The sequence below is a fragment of the Sycon ciliatum genome, chromosome 8 (assembly GCF_964019385.1).
Source record: "Sycon ciliatum chromosome 8, ocSycCili1.1, whole genome shotgun sequence".
Taxonomy (NCBI): domain Eukaryota; kingdom Metazoa; phylum Porifera; class Calcarea; order Leucosolenida; family Sycettidae; genus Sycon; species Sycon ciliatum.
The window spans coordinates 16,302,579-16,321,023 of record NC_088650.1 but is presented as its reverse complement, the minus strand read 5'-3'; the positions used below and the strand labels follow the sequence as shown (position 1 = coordinate 16,321,023).

Here is an 18,445-nt window from a genome sequence, read left to right as displayed (position 1 = left end):
TTTAAGTGTACCCGTCCCGTAGTCCTCTCCTCTAACGTCCTCCGTTCGACTCTGTCCATGCTCTTGTGTTTTCAATTTCATGTAGTCTGTCCGCCGTTCCATTTCTCTTTCGTTGAATTTGTTTGTTTGTTTTTGTTTCTTTGTTTCTTTGTTTTTTTGGTTATCGTTTAGCTTCCTTTTTGCTTGTACGAATACTGTTCTTGTTTCGTTTCCCCATGATTTGTTTCTCTCTGTATGTTTTCGTCATGAGGCGTTGGCACCATCAGTTTGGCACACGCCAACCTGGGCAACCTCCATCCAATGGGGGCCCCAGCAACGCGTACGTGCATACATTGTATAATAATAATTATTATTATGGAGTCCAGCTGAGCGGCACGACGTCACAGCTGCGCAACCTGGCAGTACCCTGGCTGTAGTGCTCCCGAATCCAATCCTGCTAATTGCCAAGTGATGGCACTCAGCTATAATTATATAATTATTATACATGTACATAATATAAAGCCGACCACACTATCTGCCTATCTGACAATAAGAGGACCGAAAGAGACTTAGTGTTCTAACTCCGAGTTTCACGCACTAAGCGATCATCAGAAAACAGAAATGAGTGCTCTCTTAATTAATTAAGGACATCCTGGAACCTCTCTGCTTTATATGCCTACCGTAATGACGCGCATGTGGGCATAAGCGCACCCTCACAAAATATGCGCATGGGCTTATAAGTGAACCTAAATGCAATTCCATCCGCGACACACAGACACCACAAAAACACTATGTTCACATAGTTCAATGTGCATTGCGGTATTGCACTATGTGAATTGCGGTATTGCACTATGTGCATTGCGGTATTGCACTGTAGCGTGGCCCAAGTGGTTGGGCACACAACAACCAACAAGTCTCACCAGAGCAAGGAGAAGTCGTTGAAGAAATGAAGCATGATCTTTCTTCAGAGACAGAGCTTTTTATATGTGCCAAGACTAAGAGAGTTCAGGTTTCACATAACAACGAGCAACGGTTAAGACCAATCAGGAGATAGAGAGATGGCACAGATTCGGCCAATCAGAAGACATGTATTGGAAGAAAGTAAAGAAAAAAAGGAAAGCTTCTGAAAAAGGTAGGTTCGAACTTCATATGCAAAGGATACTAGTCTTATTACTGTACAGGTTTTAACACACCAAGCTACAGTGACACAGGCACTAGACTACAATGCAACAGGTACAAGGTTGAAGAATCTGCATGCTCTACATGGCCCCCTCCCAGATTGAATCACGTCCTCGTGATAGTGTGAGTATTGTAAAAATAAAAATGAAACGAAAGAACCCAAGGAAGAAGCTATATAAACTGTGTGTTAAATGCCAACCCAACACTATATCTAAAAAAACTCAAATCTCAATCTCTCAAATCTTCACAAGAAAATTGTACATATCAATTGTTCTTGGCTCTCATTGACGGTATCGCACCGGCCTCTGGAGATTTGCCCGATTGCGTAAGTTATACCCACCTGCCTGTGGCATGATCGGAACGGCCGGCACAACGGGAGCTGCCGGAACAGCCGGGACTGGAACAGCCGGAACTGGAACAGCTGGAACTGCCGGAACTGGAATAACCGGAACTGCCGGAACCGGAACAGCGTCTTGCACGTAATCAATTAGCGCCGGTTGAGGTAGGTGTGCTGGCACTGGAGCGTGCTGCTCCTCCGGTACTTGAGTCGTTGACTTGAGCCGGTTGATGTGTACCACCTGGAGTTTCCCTGTATCACAGTGCTCAATCCTGTACACCACGTCATCGATCACCTCGACAACTCGATACGGCCCGGTCCATGGCTTGAGGAACTTCTTTGTGTTGCCTGCTTTCACAGCTGGGTTGTGTAAGCGCACCTTGTCATTGATCGCAAACCGTGGCTTGGTCGTCTTTGCATCATAGTAGTCCTTCTGACGTTTCTGTGCCTTAGCGCCAGCTGATCGAGCGTGAGAGAATGCCTGCTGCAAGGAGATCTCGAGACCAATCATATAGTCAGGTACAGATTTGACATGTTCTCTGGAGTCGTTAAACATAATATCCACTGGCAACTTAAGCTCTCTGCCGAACATCAATCTAGCTGGGGTTTCCTTGGTTGAACTATGTACGCTACTACGATACGCCAGTAAACAGCGTTGAATATGCAGGTCCCAGTCGTTGTGATTGGCATTGACTCTGGCACTCAGCATGTTCTCAAGTGTACGATTCATCCGTTCAACTAAACCATCACTAGAAGGATGATATGGAGTCGTGCGTGTCTTCTTCATATCTAACAGTTCACAGATGGATTTGAACAAATTTGACTCAAATTGCGCACCTTGATCAGTGTGGATAGACAGTGGCACACCGTAGCGACAAATGAAACCATCAATCATTGCCGAAGCTATTGTCCTAGCAGTCATATCCGGGATGGCAAACGCTTCTACCCACTTCGTGAAATAATCAGTAATCACAACAATGTAGAGGTTACCTCGATTTGTTCTGGGCAGTGGTCCCATGATGTCCATAGCGACACGTTGCAGTGGAAAGGATGGTTGGTCCACCTTCATCGGAGCGCGAGCGGTTGGTGCTGGGGTACGCCTAGCTGAACAAAGCGCACACGCCTTGCAATGCAGCTCAATGTCAGACGACATAAAAGGCCAATAGAATCTAGCTTTCACCTTCTCTAGAGTACGTTCAGTAGCGAGGTGGCCACCACTACACTCATTGTGCATCCCAGTCATAATTCTCTGTCGCAAACTGACAGGTACAACAAGTTGCAGAAATGAGTTGCTACCATCTACTGAAGTGTACGTACGATACAATAAGCCATCTTGCAGAACCAGCCGTTTCCACTGACTCCACAGACGTATCAAGGTTAATGATGCTCCTTTCATAGCACTATCACTGCGTTTAGGCCTGTCTAACAATGCTTGTTGCCAACCAATCATGCAGTCAATGTCACTGTCTTCCGCTTGAGCTCTGCGAATATCTTCTGCACTAAAAAAATCTGCCCAATTGCTTCCAAGTAAATTGCTATCATCATTCGCATGTTCTGCAGGTTGTGATTCAACGTCAACATTACCCACGTATGCTTGATGTCCAGAATCCTGCGTCAATGCATCACCAGCTGCTGTATCCGGAGAGACTGATGGCACGGCTGTAGGGACAGGAATGGAAGACTGGGAAGGACAGACAACAGTAATATTTGGATCCATTACTGAAGGCTCGGCAGTGGCCGATGCAGGATGCTCCGAATTGTCCGCAGGTTGGCTATGGAACCGTGACAATGCATCTGCGTTGGCATGCTGAGTACCTCTACGGTGGACAGTTGTGAAATCGAACGCTTCTAGTTTCTCCAACCATCTCGCCAGGATACCTTCCGAATCCTTGAAAGACTTCAACCAGAGAAGGGCTTTGTGATCGGTTCGCAAGGTAAAGTTTGCACCCAGCAAATAATGTTTGAAGTATTGCACAAAGAAGACCACTGCATACATCTCACGCCGAGTTGTGCCGTAGCGACGTTGGCTCTTACTAAGTGAACTACTAGCATACGCAATTACCTGCTCTCTGCCCTGATCGTCAACCTGCGATAGAGTTGCACCAATACCAGTGTCAGAAGCATCCGTGTCCAGGATAAACTTGCGGGATGGATCCGGGTACGTCAGGACAGGGAATGACGTGAGCTTCTGCTTCAGGATATCGAACGCTTGCTGACACTCATCCGTCCACGAAAAGCTTGCCTGTTTCTGCATTAGCTTGTGTAGCGGTGCTGCAATTGTCGCGAAGTCCTTGATGAACCGCCTGTAGTAGGAAGCAAAACCTACAAATCGACGAACCTCGGTTGCAGAGCAAAGTGGTTTGAGACTGGTGACCGAACTGCAATTCTTGGGATCAGGGCTCACACCACCTCCCTTGAACACATGCCCAAGATACGTAACCGACTTGCTCAGAATCTGGCACTTACGAGGCTTGACCTTCAAACCTGCTGCCCGGAATTTTTCAAATACTAGGCGCAGTCTAACCAGATGTTCTTGAAATGTTTTCGAGAAAGTTATGGTGTCATCTATGTACGCTGAACATACGCTTGGCACAAGATCACCCAGAACCATGGTCATCAGGCGCTGGAAAGTTGCTGGGGCATTGCATAACCCAAATGGCATGACTTTCCATTCAAACAATCCAAATGGAGTGACAAATGCTGATTTCGCCCTTGCTGCATTAGTTAGCTCTAACTGCCAGTAACCGGATGCAAGATCTAGGGTTGTGAAATACTGTGCGTCACCCATGTTGTCTATCGCATCATCAATCCGCGGAATGGGGAATGCGTCTCTGACAGTTACAGCATTGAGTTTGCGATAATCGACACATAGTCTAATAGCTCCATCAGGCTTCCGAACAACAACAATAGGGGCTGCCCAAGGACTGTTGGAAGGATCGACTAAACCCTCAGCTAAAAGCTGCTCAACATGTTCACGAACCTCATTGGCATGGTGAAGCGGCAATCGTCTAGGGGCTTGGCGAATAGGCTGGCTGCTAGTGGTCTCGATGTCGTGTTTGGCAACACCGGTAGAGCCAAGATCCATTGCTCCCGTTGAAATTATGTCGCTGAACTCCGAGAGAAGAGACCTGACGGCTGCTGCCTCTTCTGTATCGAGATGACTAAGGTCAAACAACTCAACAGGGTCAGAACACATATCAGCAGCATTACAGCTTTCAGCAGTACAATCACGCTCATCCACGGCTTCTGCGGCTTTCTCAACAAAGCAAGATTCGAACATGCCAACAACTGTACCCTTGTTTATAGTGACAGGCCGTGGTAGCAGGTTCTGCAACCTGACAGGAACAGTACTGTTCTCACTCACGGTCGTGACCACTCTAGCTGCACTGACACAAAATTTATCTACGAACGACTCTGTTGGCTCTACCATTCCGCACGATGGAGACATAAACTCAGTGTCGCGTAATCTACCTTGCGTTATCAACTGAGAATAGCCCTGCAGAACAACAGATTCAGCCAATTGCACTGGAATGGGGTCTGTTTCCACTCTCTGACATGAAAGGTGCTTGGGCCCAACTCCCTGTGTTAATGGAAGGGTCTGATTGCTCAAGCGCAGACAGCCTTGTCCCAGATCCATAATACAACCGTGCCTACGGAGGAAGTCTATGCCTAATAGTACGTCAGGCTCAATGTTCGCAACTACCATAGTGTGCTGAAGTTGGAGGCTGCCAAACTCTAGCTGCACATCCACCGCTCCTTCCACAGTCACGCCACTGCCATCAACACTTCGGACTGATGTAGAAATTTTGTTTAATTTTATATGCTTATGTTGTTGATAGAATGCTGAGCTGACAAACGAAATCGAACTTCCAGAATCAACTAACATGTGGACATCAGTTATGCACATTGAACTTACTTTGCCGATAACATACTGGCAACTGTCAACAGCAACAGAATGGCATATTACATCGGAAGGCGCGGCGGGCAGCACTTCCAGGCCATGGTGGTTTGGAGCTGACTCTGGACCCTCTATGCCAACTCCCGGCCGTTTCCCGAAGGGCGCCGACGTTGTCCCCGGGGTGGAGGTGCAGTCGGGCAGTACGCAATCAGATGTTCGGCACTCCCACAATGGTAACAGCGGCGCTGTTGTTGGGGTTGCTGCTGGGGTTGCTGCTGGGGTTGCTGCTGCGGTCGCTGCAAAGATGACAGAGCGGTTTCCAATCGTTCCATCCTTACTAATAAGGCATCCAAACGATCTTCCCTGGCAGCACAGACAGCCGCGGCCACTGGCTGAGAGGCACTAGTAGTAGCGTCCGCTTGGAGTATGGCAAGTGCTCGAAGTCCTTGCTGCAGTGCCTGGTCAAGAGTTCGTGGGTCTTGGCGACGTACCTCCATGCGCAACTCTCTGCTGTCCAGACCTTCAATGAATTGGTCACATGCCAGCTGGTCCTGCACGAGGTTTGGCAAGGTAGGGTACGCTCTGCGAGACAATCGGCGAATCACCTCGCAGTAATCAGACAACGCCTCCTCACCTCGCTGTCGTCTGGCCTTCAATTCCGCTCTGTGGAGGTCGGTCCTGACGGGTGGAGCAAACCGACCCTCCAGAGCTACCAGTAATTGCTGAACATCCTGGCGTGTCGCGACAGGAAGCGACTGGTAGTAGCACTGCGCATTATCTATCAAGTACAACGGGATGTACTGTGCCTGGTCCTGCGGCGACCACTGATTAACCAGGCAAACTTGAGTGAAGTGGTCACGCCAAGTAGTCCAGTCCGAGGCTGCTCCACCATCAAAACGTTCCGGAGTTGCCCATGGCCGGATGGGTCGAACGGGAGCTGGCTGGGCGGGCTGAACTGGCTGGGCGGGCTGAACTGGCTGGGCGGGCTGAACTGGCTGGGCGGGCTGAACTGGCTGTGCTGGCTGGGCTGGCTGAACTGGCTGGGCTGGCTGAGCTGGCTGAACTGGCTGGGCTGGCTGGGCTGGCTGAGCAGGCTGGGCAGGACGGGGCGGCTGGGCCGGCGGTACTTGCTGGTTAGGCTGTGCTTGGGCCATTCCGAACCAGGAATCACTTCACATTGTCACAACAACAAAAACATAGCATGAAAAAAAAACCCGAAACATCCACCGCTGCCACCAGTTGTAGCGTGGCCCAAGTGGTTGGGCACACAACAACCAACAAGTCTCACCAGAGCAAGGAGAAGTCGTTGAAGAAATGAAGCATGATCTTTCTTCAGAGACAGAGCTTTTTATATGTGCCAAGACTAAGAGAGTTCAGGTTTCACATAACAACGAGCAACGGTTAAGACCAATCAGGAGATAGAGAGATGGCACAGATTCGGCCAATCAGAAGACATGTATTGGAAGAAAGTAAAGAAAAAAAGGAAAGCTTCTGAAAAAGGTAGGTTCGAACTTCATATGCAAAGGATACTAGTCTTATTACTGTACAGGTTTTAACACACCAAGCTACAGTGACACAGGCACTAGACTACAATGCAACAGGTACAAGGTTGAAGAATCTGCATGCTCTACAGCACTATGTGCATTGCGGTATTGCACTATGTGCATTGCGGTATTGCACTATGTGCATTGCGGTATTGCACTATGTGCATTGCGGTATTGCACTATGTGCATTGCGGTATTGCACTATGTGCATTGCGGTATTGCACTATGTGCATTGCGGTATTGCACTATGTGCATTGCGGTATTGCACTATGTGCATTGCGGTATTGCACTATGTGCATAATTGTGCATGGTACCGGTATCGGTATGCTAGCAACTCAAGCGCATGCGCCTATGTCACTAGTAGTAGTACATGTACATGTATGTGTGAGACAAAACGGCCCGCAAAAAATAGCAAATAACGCAAAAACTCACTCATAAGCGCATGGGCCTTTATGTGTGTCCTTCTGTGCCAAGAATCCAGCTAACAGTCGGTAAGACCTCCGTGCTACTAGTATGTCCCAGTGTTGAGCTACATGTACATGACTTATACTAGTCATGTACACATCATGTACAAGTCAGGCTATAAAATCCACTTTCCAGACACACCCGCCTCATATAGCAAGTACATCTATTATTACTCTTGGTCAAAGGCGAATCCATAATTATCACGAAAAGAGTCTATGGACTGAGATTGGACTCCATCTGGAGTCCATTACTCATGCTGCATGTGGTCACCAAGAACCGTGGCTGACCTCCGGAGCTCCATCCGGCCATGTACAGTACCGTGCAGAGCACACTTGTAGGGTGTTTCTCTAGATCTACACTGTAGCTTTATTGATCATTAGTCACATTAGACTTCGCTGCTATCGGTTGGCCTGTAGCTCTGAGCTCTGCCGACGGGACCTAAGTCAAGAAGATCGAAACAGCTAGCTGTTCATTGATGGCGTATACTTTAGATAATATCAGCGTCGTCAAATACCGGCATTTGACGACTCGCTGATATTATGTACAGTATGATACACAAGAGAGATTGGAAGCTAGAAAATTGCACTTCAAGCACTGTGCTAGATCTATCATTCCTGGATCGAATTCGGACATTGAGCACTGACGCAGCTGTGTGGTCCTGCACCTGAGAACTATACGTTGTATTCAGGTGATGACTCTCAAACTGGCTATTTTGGTATTGCTGTGACCGCAGTATTTCAGTGTGCTGTTTTTGGGCGACGTAAACGATTACTCGAGTTGCTGCTGTCATGTTGGCGCTGATAGCTCATTAGTAGTTCTTGAAGTACATGCACTTCGTCGAAACGATGGCGATGCGGCAAAGCATGCAGAAATCCTCTGGAATGAAGTTGCTACCTCCAAATAGAGGAGTTAAGTCCCGCTTTTCTTCAATCAATACCAGGCGCCTCACAGGAATCAACCGCGAGTTGTTGTTGTTGTTTTTGTTTTTCGAATTCTTTATTCTCACAATGGTGCCACACACACTCACAATGGTACCGTCGCGAATAAGAGATTGCTGTTGTTGTTGTTGTTGTTGTTGTTGTTGTTGTTGTTGTTGTTGTTGTTGTTGTTGTTGTTGTTGTTGTTGTTGTTGTTGTGAGCACATACCCAAGGTGATTATTACCATGGCGTTTATAACATTACAAAGACGTACTGTAGTTGTTGGGCTGTAGGATACGAGTACGGGTTTCTAGTGTCCTGCCTGTAGGCGTTGTCTGTCTAGCCTTGAAGCCTGGCATGGACCCACATCCACCAGAGGGCACACAGTTAGCAACTGGGAGATCGGCATTAGGAATACGTTGACAACGTATCCATACGTACCCTACTCCCTAGTGCCAATCACCCAGGTTTTGAAAATGTAATGCCGGTCACTCGTAGTTGCTCCGGCTGCGGACGGAGACTTTCTCAATAGGAAGGCCAGTGGAGAATCCATCAATACAAACACGGATCCATACTTTTTTGGCAACACAGAACAACAAGTACCCTCGTTGGCGCTAAGCTTATGACTCCACAGAAATGTGCCAGAACAAGAAGACGAAAGTACTGACCCACAATGGCTGTGATTAGTATTAGCACTATTATGTCACCTTTTGGTGTATTCCGATGACATTATTATCGAAGAGTGATGCCAGCAACGGTTTCTATTTTAGTATAATTATGTGCACATTTGAGCACTCGGGGGCCCTGCCCCATAGGATCATATATCACTTTCAAGTGTTATTATTGTCGTTAAAGCGGCCCCTGTCAGGAAAAGGGTGTTTCTAGGAGATCTGCAGGTACGGATATCACGAGGCGGGTCTGGCCTGCGTCACTGTAGTCCAAATTTACGCTTTGCGAGGCCATGCCACAGGTACAGAGGTAGCATGTTGGCCAGATACTGTAATACTCATAGTGATGTGCTGTGTCAGGACTGAGGTAGCGCTCAAGGTAAAACTTGAAACATTTCTACCACTGCCAGTGGTGCTACTGCTACTAAGACCTGTCCATTCATGATTCTGTCTAGTGATGGTGGCGATAACTCCGTATGCGCATCCGCCCTGACCGGAGGCTGACCTCCTGGCCAAACTGAGATTGGTGTCAGTGGTGAGAGCACGTCAGTAGAGACGTAGGGCCAAGGCCCGGGGGCGACAAGGCACCAACACTACACCCTCGGAGTACACGACGTAGCCAGCTGCGTCACCATGGCAAAAGCAAGCACGTTGTATGATTATTGTGTCCGTGACTGGAGGGTAGGAATCCATTCCAAACCGAATGAATACGCACGTCACTCGTCATCAGTGGCTGCGTTGGTTAGGAGTTGCGCTTCGGGATATCCTGTGACTGACTAAATGGCTTGGTGTTTCCTCCATACAGTAGCATGCAGGCCTGTGCCCTTGATCTCCTATGTCGCTGGTCGCAGTGTAGGCAGGTAATTGATTTGTGTTACATGACGTGTCGCTTAGGAAATGCCTATCAGTGCTTCAGTCTGATGAAGTGTGCATGGCAGGTGGAAAGTAGCGCGTGGCACTCAATCCCTCAAAGGCAAAATGTTTTGCTCCTTTGCCGGGATTGGGGATAGCGAATTTTTGTAGTGTGGGAAGACGCGAGAACATACATGTACAACAGGCTTCTGGTCGCATGCAGCACTCATCGCGAAGATGTTCGAATTGGACAGCGCAGGTGCATTAAGCTAACTTGTTCAGCATTGATTTCGCCCCGTGGACCTTGTACAGCAAACGATAAGTCATGCACCTCTGCTCAGTGTTGGAAAGGAAATCTGCGGAAGGGTGAGACCAGGGAGTAGTACAATACTCCCTAGGTGAGACTACAGTCAACATGCAGTACATTGATGGACAAGGTCAACCACAGGGAAACCACAAGTAGAGCAACTCGGACAAGAATATGAAACTACCCGGAGGCGCTTTCCCTCTTCAGATCGGCCAGAGACTTGCCGCCTTTTACCGGTTTAAGGCATTTGTAGCGGCAGCTGTAGAGCAACTCTTGACTTGAGTCTTGTCCAAACATGATTGAACATCGGATTACTTAATCTGTGTAAGTACGAGTTGAGTCGATCGTTTCGCGTTCTTGACACTGACCAGCCTATCGACCAGAATGTCCACAATAGTTTGCATTGAGCAATGTGTATTGCGTGACTTCAGTGAGTCTCAGGTTTGGTTTTGGAAGATATTGTAAGTACATGTTTACCTACGTGTACATCTAGCACATACAGCTATAACAATCAAGGATTGATTAGCCTTACATATCCTATGCTTACTGAACTCCCTACTGTACTACATGTACTGGGACTACCCTAGACGACACGACTCGTCACTCCATACCTTACTTGGTGGACCTTGCAGTGAGTGTGTTTATGTGTTTCGTGCATGCATTGTGTTTTGTGATTCTTGGTGATAGTGATAGATGAGTCATGACAGTAGCGCGTGTGCTTGGTAGTTTGTCTGTGTGCAAGTGTACGAACTCATCCAGGCAGGGCCTGGCGTTCGGATATCGCTGAACCAGACAGTGATACACCACTTCCAGGGGGGAAGGCAGGCACATCGCCCGCAAGCAGGAGTGGGTAAATTAGAGATCTTTCCAGGTCACTGAGCAGCGGATAATACCCAATGACGACATGGATTGTGCCTTGGGGATACTTGGGGATATCTGAAGACGTACACGTACACGTACATGTACATGTATATCAGATGGCGGTTTTCCATGATTTGATTGTTGTTTTGTGATCCTCTCGTGCTAAGACCAGGGGCGATGCAGGCGCTAGACGACGAGGCACCACAAGTGGAATCAATCAACTCATCAGCTAAAACTGTTTATTTCTTTCTTTAATATCGTTATTGTAAAACGGACCGATGAATGAACAATGTGTTCCCTCAACCTTATGAATATGTTTTACTAGTACATGTACTTCGAAATATTTCAAAATCTTTTTAAAATTAAGGACGCTCCACGCAGTTTCATTGCACTTGAATAGTTTGCAGGCAACCTGCCTGCACTCAAGAGAGCACTGCATTTCACACAAATCCATTGGAAGTGTCGTTTCAACATTTCGGTCTTCATGACCATCAGCAGGATTCATTTATCAATTTAATTATTTTTCAACACTACCCGTCCGTCGGGTGCTTATTTCTTTGCCTTAGAAAGTCCTCAGTGGTGTGAAAAGGATATCAGTGTGTACGTAATACTTCACAGGCCATTTTGCCACCTTTCTTGTGAACACTACCATCCGTACCATCATGAGCATAGCAAGACTTTAGTAAGTGTGATTCTAATTATTATAACACTAACAGAACGTGCCGTCCACCGGATGGAGTGGCTTCCTGAGACTCGACTGTCTATGCCATGGTCACATCAATGCGCGCATCTTCGCCATGTAGGAAGACGCAACTGCCAGGGTGTACGAGCGCAAGCAATGCTTGTACTTGTCCTGTACCTTGTGCTTGGGCATGTGCGAAGCGGATGGTACTTGCAAGGAGTGAACAACACCACCTACATCAGTTCGTAATTGGTGTTCCAAGCTTACTAGTACAAGGTACACTAATGGAATTTTGCACCGCGGTACATGTACATGTATATACTTGCAAGTACATTGTACATTTGGATTATAGGGAGTCGTATACCCACAAGTTGCCACAACTAAACCACTATAATTATCAGCTGTTGCTGTGTTTCTAGCCACGGCAGTCCTGCATCCTGCAAACATCTAATACCCTACGTCACAGAGCCAACGGAGGTCCAATTCCCGATCCCTAGTACGAGCCAACTCGAAACGGATCCACCGGAGACAGTATAATTGACCCAAGGAAGGTGTCATTTTACCGGCCATGACCAGAGTGCTCCTTAAGGTACACGAATGCATTCCAGACCTACGCGCACCATGTCGACAAGTAGTAGTTAGTTGAAGGTAAAACGAGAGCTAGAGTCAGAGAATGTGCGTGTGTGTGCGTCCGTGTGCGTGTATGTGTGTGTATGTGTGCCACGTTTCTCTCTGCAGGCGCAGGCGAAAGGTATGCATGTGAGCGTGGTTACGATTTGAAGGCAAACATAGGTGTGAAGCTGTGATCCTGGCCACAAGGTCATGTACCTTCCGACACACTGAATCTGCATACACGTCCGCTACAAGTTGGGCAGCCTTTGGGCGAGTTGTTCAGCATGATACGGTGGCATTTGGAACGTTTCAATTGCTTGTAATCGGAAGCTGTACTTGGCATGGGTGCCACGCTTTTTGAAAGATGCTAAGTAAGGATCGACTGGAACGGTACTGGTAGTGGTAAGCCCTGCCACGAGGCGTGCAACTCTGCGCTAGGACGCACAATCCGTTTACATGTGAAAGACACATTCGTGAGGTGATTACGACAAGAACCTGAATGAAGTAGACCTGCTCTCGAGCGAGTATATCCACAGCGTATGTTTGATAATTGGTGACCCCTTCGCCAGCTCCAGAAAGGCATTCAGCTCGTACATTGCTGCGCTGCAGGAGGCTTCATGCTTCTCCAGACTGCCCACGCATAACAAGGAACATGCACGGCCACTTTACATAGTTCGGGAGTCACTCCATACTGAATACAGAATCGGCGGCTAGAGTCCTGTGTTCTTTCATGTCCGCAAAGCTCATGCATGTAACTGTTTTCAAAGTAGCTCATGCAACTAATGTTGCTCATGTACAATTATACTTGTTGGTCTTTGCTTCTTTGCTGGGAAGGGGAGAGGTATGCAGGGCCATTTCTCGCTGCTGGACCCCAGCTAAAAAAGAAGATGGGACCTAAAAGTAAAAAGTGGAAGTGAGAGAACGTCGTGATATCGCGAATGTGGACGTGAGGGCAATGACGTCAGAGGCCATTGCGCGATGTCGATTGTGGTGTCTGAAAAGGCCATGGGGAAACGCTCCGTGGTCTGTGCGAGGGAGATCGAGAATCGTGCTCCGACACCCGTACCCCACCACGGGACCTGCGGCATGCATGGCACGTTCTTGCTATCTTGGCGGGACCAGGTAGAGCGGTTGCATGCAGGTGTCACCCAGTCGTCACTCGCACATGACCCATGAGTGTATGGTGTGAGGTGCTTAGAAGCACAGGACGTCAGACTTCCAGCAACTGTGCAGCTCATGCCTTGTACCCTCTCTGATCATACTTCTGCGATGATCCGTAACTTAATTGTGAAGGATTCATCCCAAATCAGATCCTATGGCCCACCATACGAACGCTCTAATAATCCACACCAAAGTCAAAGAGGATGGGAGCTTCACACCCAGCCTACGCACGTGATCCCCTTGGAGCAACCACAGACATCATTAGGACGCATTGATGCCGCTAACTGCGTTTTTGAACATCTACTTCAAAGATGTATTTGTTTCGCCTAAGGAGAGCATTAAACTAAACTCGATCATCGATTCAGGCATCAAATTAATCGGCTGCATTACTGAACGTGCATGCATGCATACCAACGACTGGTTGTAGCATGTTTCAGACTGCTGTCTTGATCTGCATCCGCAAGTGCAACACACGATTTTTATTCAATGCCACAAGAACCGGCTTCGCAGATGCGCGGTAGTTCCACTTCTGGTGCGTTACGACTTGTACTCGCACCTATCGACAACACGGAACTGGAAACGAACGCGGAGGGCGCTGCGCAAATAGGAAGTGTGAGTGTGCGTGCGTCCACCACGATCTTTGGCAGTTTCAGGGCTTGATGGTTTATCAGAACCCCGGGCCCGCAGGCATTGGCTGGTTGGTCAGGACTGCACTGGTATCGGGGCCAGGAGTTGACCCAACTCATCGCGTCCACACGGGTCAACTTGCGTCATAGCACAGACGATAAGCGATGCGCCTTGAGGCGACTCACTAGGCTATTTGCAAGCATTCTCCTTCAGTCTTTTACTTGTTTACGCTGGCGTTTCTCGATGAGTTTCCGGCCCAGGTGCGGGAGATCGTGATATTTACTTGTAGCTGGTGAGAGGCTTTGCACTTGCGCGGGCCTTTTGCGGACGCCTCGAGGGTGGTCCGTGCGGCAATATAAACATTCCTTGCAGCACCGCAATCCGCATAGGTCCTGATCACTCCTTCTGCTGTTGAAGAACGAAGAAAGCCTCCTTCGAGGTAAGCTAAGTTCGTCAAGATGCTCTTCACTTGGCTACACATCTTGAAGTCTGGTTGAGAACACCAACGAAGTCGGTGCTTTATGGTCATGTGGATTTGATTGGCGTCTTTTACTTTGTAGTTAGCTGTCATACGTGACATGTGGCCTACTCGATCCTGCGAACCACGACATGACAAGTGCCCCAAACGTGCGAGTGTGTCGCCAACGAAAAACAATCCTTCATTGATTCCTTTACGGAGGACTACGGAACCTGCCCGAGCATAGGGCAGTTAGGGGAGGGCACCGGTTTGTAAAAGAACCTGGTGGAAATCATGCTCTGTTTCGTTTTTGTTTGCCGTAGGGGCACCTGGAAGATACGTTCGTCAGGAAATTCTACCATACGGCAAGTTACCTTGTCTCCTGCAATTTCCAGCGCAGCCTGTGCAGAGAATAGAACACGCAAAGATGGGGGATTTTCCGTCTGCACATTTGATGTTGCTAGCGATGGTTGTCGTGCAAGTCGTGTTCGCTCACTCGCACTCCTCCAGTGAAGTGACATTGCCAGGTGAGAGTCACTTGCACTGCCATGCAGTGTAAAAATCATAAACTGTGTTTGTATGCTTGGTCCATTGCATAGGAACACATTTCTGCTTCTATACTAGCAGTGTATTCTGTTATTGTTAGAAAAGGCCTGTAAATCCCACAGAGCCACAGTGAATGAATGGTCTAGGCTCTCGGCAACGACTGCTGTAGAAAGAGACCGTTTCTGAGTGGAACCAGCCATCCCCGTCGGTCATGATGGCAGATGCATTAGATGATGTTCTGGAAACAAATCGTGCACAACAAAACGGGACAAAGGGTTTGTTGTTGTGCAATTACTAGTGGTCATGGATGGTCTAGCTTTATTTGATTAATATTCTTTGAAATTTCTTTCCACGAGCTTGTGCCACTCTGGGGTATGATCACGTACACAAACAAGCTTACACGCTTGCTGTAGAGGGAAGGTGTTGGAAGTCTGCTGCTGCAGAAAACAATGAGGATTGAATTCAGCACTGGTTGCTCGCTGTGCAACATGCTAATATCAGCATCGACAGTGAAGCATGACGATGGATGTGAGACAGTACTACCAGTAGTACGACAACTGTTGCATATAATGCTTTGCCGCCGTGCAAGGACGTCTTGTGTAGCACATACTGCAAAGGGCAGCTGTGTGAGCATGTTGCTGGGATCAGAAATTCTAAAACAGGCGATTGAAAGTGTAGCTTCAGCCGCCATGTATCAGCACCATAATTATATGGAAGCTTTGCATTGCAATGCTTGCTGAATGAATGATGTGCTGTGGAATTCTACCAAAAAAACGTACAAGTGAACTTTTCTTTGAGTTGAATGGATCAGTTTGTGGATGCAAATCCCCACCAAAGGATGAGTGAGAATTCCCTCCGTAAACAGGTTATGGGGATTTGGTTGGTCCCTTCTATGAGAGATATATGCCTGTTCCCCGTTATGATTTCGTTTCCCTACCTTCCTTCAATCTGGTAACTCATCAGGGGTACACCCATTCCCGGGATAGCGCTGCACACCCGAACCAGTTCCGTTATTTTACAATTCTTCGGCACTTGGCCATCATCAGCTAATAAGAACAATGATGAGGATGGCCAAGTGCCAAAGCGTTGTAAAATAACGATCTGGTTCGGATGTGCAGTGCTATCGAATTCCTTTCAGAGATGAAGCTGCAGGATGCCTCAGCCCTTCTTCATCAGGAGCAGTTAGAAAGAATGCTATCCCGGCTCTCTTGAGCAACCTGGCTGGTCTCAGTGGGCCATACAGTGTTGTGATATCCCACAGTGTCAACCCTAATGGGGTCAATGCTACTCCCAGCTTGTAGCTAGTCTAGTCACTGAATTTCCACTAACATTCACTAAACGATACTACAGCTTTCTGCTACATGATGCTGATACCATTAGGCACTGATGAGCAAGAATCCTGTCCACAGTAAGCCCAGTCCACAGGCACTGGGGTGACTGGATCTTGATTATAGCAGTGGCAAGCTGTGCTGGACTTCTGATTGTGTACACATATCTACTATCACTAGCAGCAGGCCCGGAGCCAGCTCATGAGGGATGGTACGGCCCCAGATCAGCTATAGGGACCGCCATTTACACTATGCCTAATTGCAGTGTGATGGGAAGCCGGCCATGCATCTCTAGCTCAGTTCATCATCACATCTGGGGCTGTTTCAGCTACACTTTCGTCTTGGAACGGATATACAGCTAGCACAGAAGTGCTCACTATACAAGAGAACCTGAGATTCGGAGCTTAGAGACTCGAGCGATGATAGCTGGAAAGTGCTTCCACATAATTCATGGTACACAGTGGACATGAGCAGAGTAATGGTGGTAAAGCACACACACACACACCTGGCAAAGTGGCAGTAAACATATGCCTGCTCACACAATGCTCTGTAGGCTCCAAAGTTCAGCAAACTCTAAAACAAACTCAGGAAACCATTCATATCAGTTGTGTATCAGATGTGCCTGATCTCCAAAGTTGCCAATCCCTTGCGATGCATGGTGAGTGGTGACGCTCTCAGTTTCCTTAGCCCAAAGCTAAGCCGGCATTCGCTAGTGTGACCAGCATGCAGAGGAAATACATGTACTTTTAGTCCAACGTGTAAGCCACAATACTAGCAGTATGGGCCAGTCATTGATTGCTACAGCTGGAATGCAGAGAATTTCTAGCACTACTGAAGGGCATCTGCCAGTCTTATCAAGACGAAATTTCTGTAACAGGAGGCAGCAATCGATATGAACTGACAATATAATTATGATAGTGTGCGTATGTCTGTGTGTGCCTATGTGTGTGTGTAGGCGGGGGGGGGGGGGGGGAGGGGCTCATTAGAACCTGAGAAATGCATACTGGAAATGAAGGAACTGGCCCAAACTGCCCATACTTCAATATTTCCCATGTGGAGCGTCACCCAGGCTGCAGGACAGACTTCAATGCGTCGTAGTTGACAGGAAAATCGTTCAGCAGCACTAGCATGTATGTGGCTAGCACGGGTGGAAACAAGGCTAGGGATAATATTCTGTGTTCTTCAGCCGTATCATTGGTAAGCATGCGTGGTGTGCTAACAGTTTTATCAGCGGAGTGTTCTGAAAAGTCAAGTTCCCTGAGCCATCTTTGTACGTAATGTGTACATAATTTGTATAATACTGTTTTTATGAGACCTGGAAAGCTACTGTAGAAGTACTAACTTCCATTTTGGAAATAACGTTTGGAAAGAAGGGCTGAGCAGAGCTACATGTAGCACTGTGTGCGCTCTCCATTGCCGTTATGACGAGAAGCTGGTGCCGGATGGTCGAGAGTTGCTTTCGAAAACTTGAACTTTAGCATTGCCAGTTCAAATGTTGAGACGCTGTCCAGGTGACACCAGAGGTCGTAAATATACTAAGTTTGGGTGATTTGCAACTGTGACCTCTTTCCGGGTCTTTTCCACCTCTTCTTGTTCCACATGCGGGCCATCAGTGATCTTCCCACCCGAATCATGGCCGTGATGGTGCCGGATATCTTAGGCGTTGGCATAACTTAAGCACTAAGGTACAAAGGTACCGCTATTGGTATTCTGGTAGCGAGATTTGAGGTAACTGGACAAATGATAGCCTAAGTAGGAAGACATGGGTGCTTACTTCTCAATATTCAAACTTCTTTGCCTTTAGATGAGGCGGTTGATGACTGTTTCAAGTACTTGACGTAGATAAAACTAGACATTCCCTGCTTGTCCACTGGGCTCTTTGATCACAGGCTCTCATGTAGTACTGGTAGGAGAATAGGCTCAGTGTTCTCATAGAACGTGTAACATTTCATGTACTCAAAGTAGCTGACTTGTGTTTACTGTTTATCATGTAGTCCATAGTGGATACGTCCAGGGTGTGTTTG

At 47.7% G+C, this 18,445-nt stretch overlaps 2 protein-coding genes across 2 annotated transcripts in view; one reads left to right on the top strand and one right to left on the bottom strand.

The window, feature by feature from the left end:
- Positions 1-5,524: 5,524 nt before the first annotated feature.
- LOC135823593 (mediator of RNA polymerase II transcription subunit 15-like) lies at positions 5,525-8,546 on the bottom strand. Its single transcript, XM_065336438.1, has 2 exons — positions 8,430-8,546; positions 5,525-6,217 (listed from the first exon to the last, which is right to left on the bottom strand). The coding sequence occupies exons 1-2, from the start codon at positions 8,544-8,546 to the stop codon at positions 5,525-5,527; spliced, it is 810 nt and encodes a 269-aa protein (XP_065192510.1).
- A 5,589-nt stretch (positions 8,547-14,135) lies between these two features.
- The window catches only part of LOC135823857 (uncharacterized), a 13,423-nt gene continuing 9,113 nt past the window's right edge, over positions 14,136-18,445 (top strand). Inside the window, exons 1-2 of the mRNA XM_065336713.1 lie at positions 14,136-14,529; positions 14,871-15,074. Coding sequence (XP_065192785.1) covers positions 14,975-15,074 — 100 coding nt within the window. The 5' untranslated portion in view covers positions 14,136-14,529; positions 14,871-14,974. The remainder of the gene's footprint in view (positions 14,530-14,870; positions 15,075-18,445) is intronic.

Coding starts and splice junctions, on each gene's coding strand:
- LOC135823593 (XM_065336438.1), bottom strand. CDS start 8,546: ATGTGCTCACAACAACAACAACAACAACAACAACAACAACAACAACAA. Junction 6,218..8,429: donor TTATTCGCGACGGTACCATT/GTGAGTGTGTGT, acceptor CTGGTTAATCAG/TGGTCGCCGCAGGACCAGGC.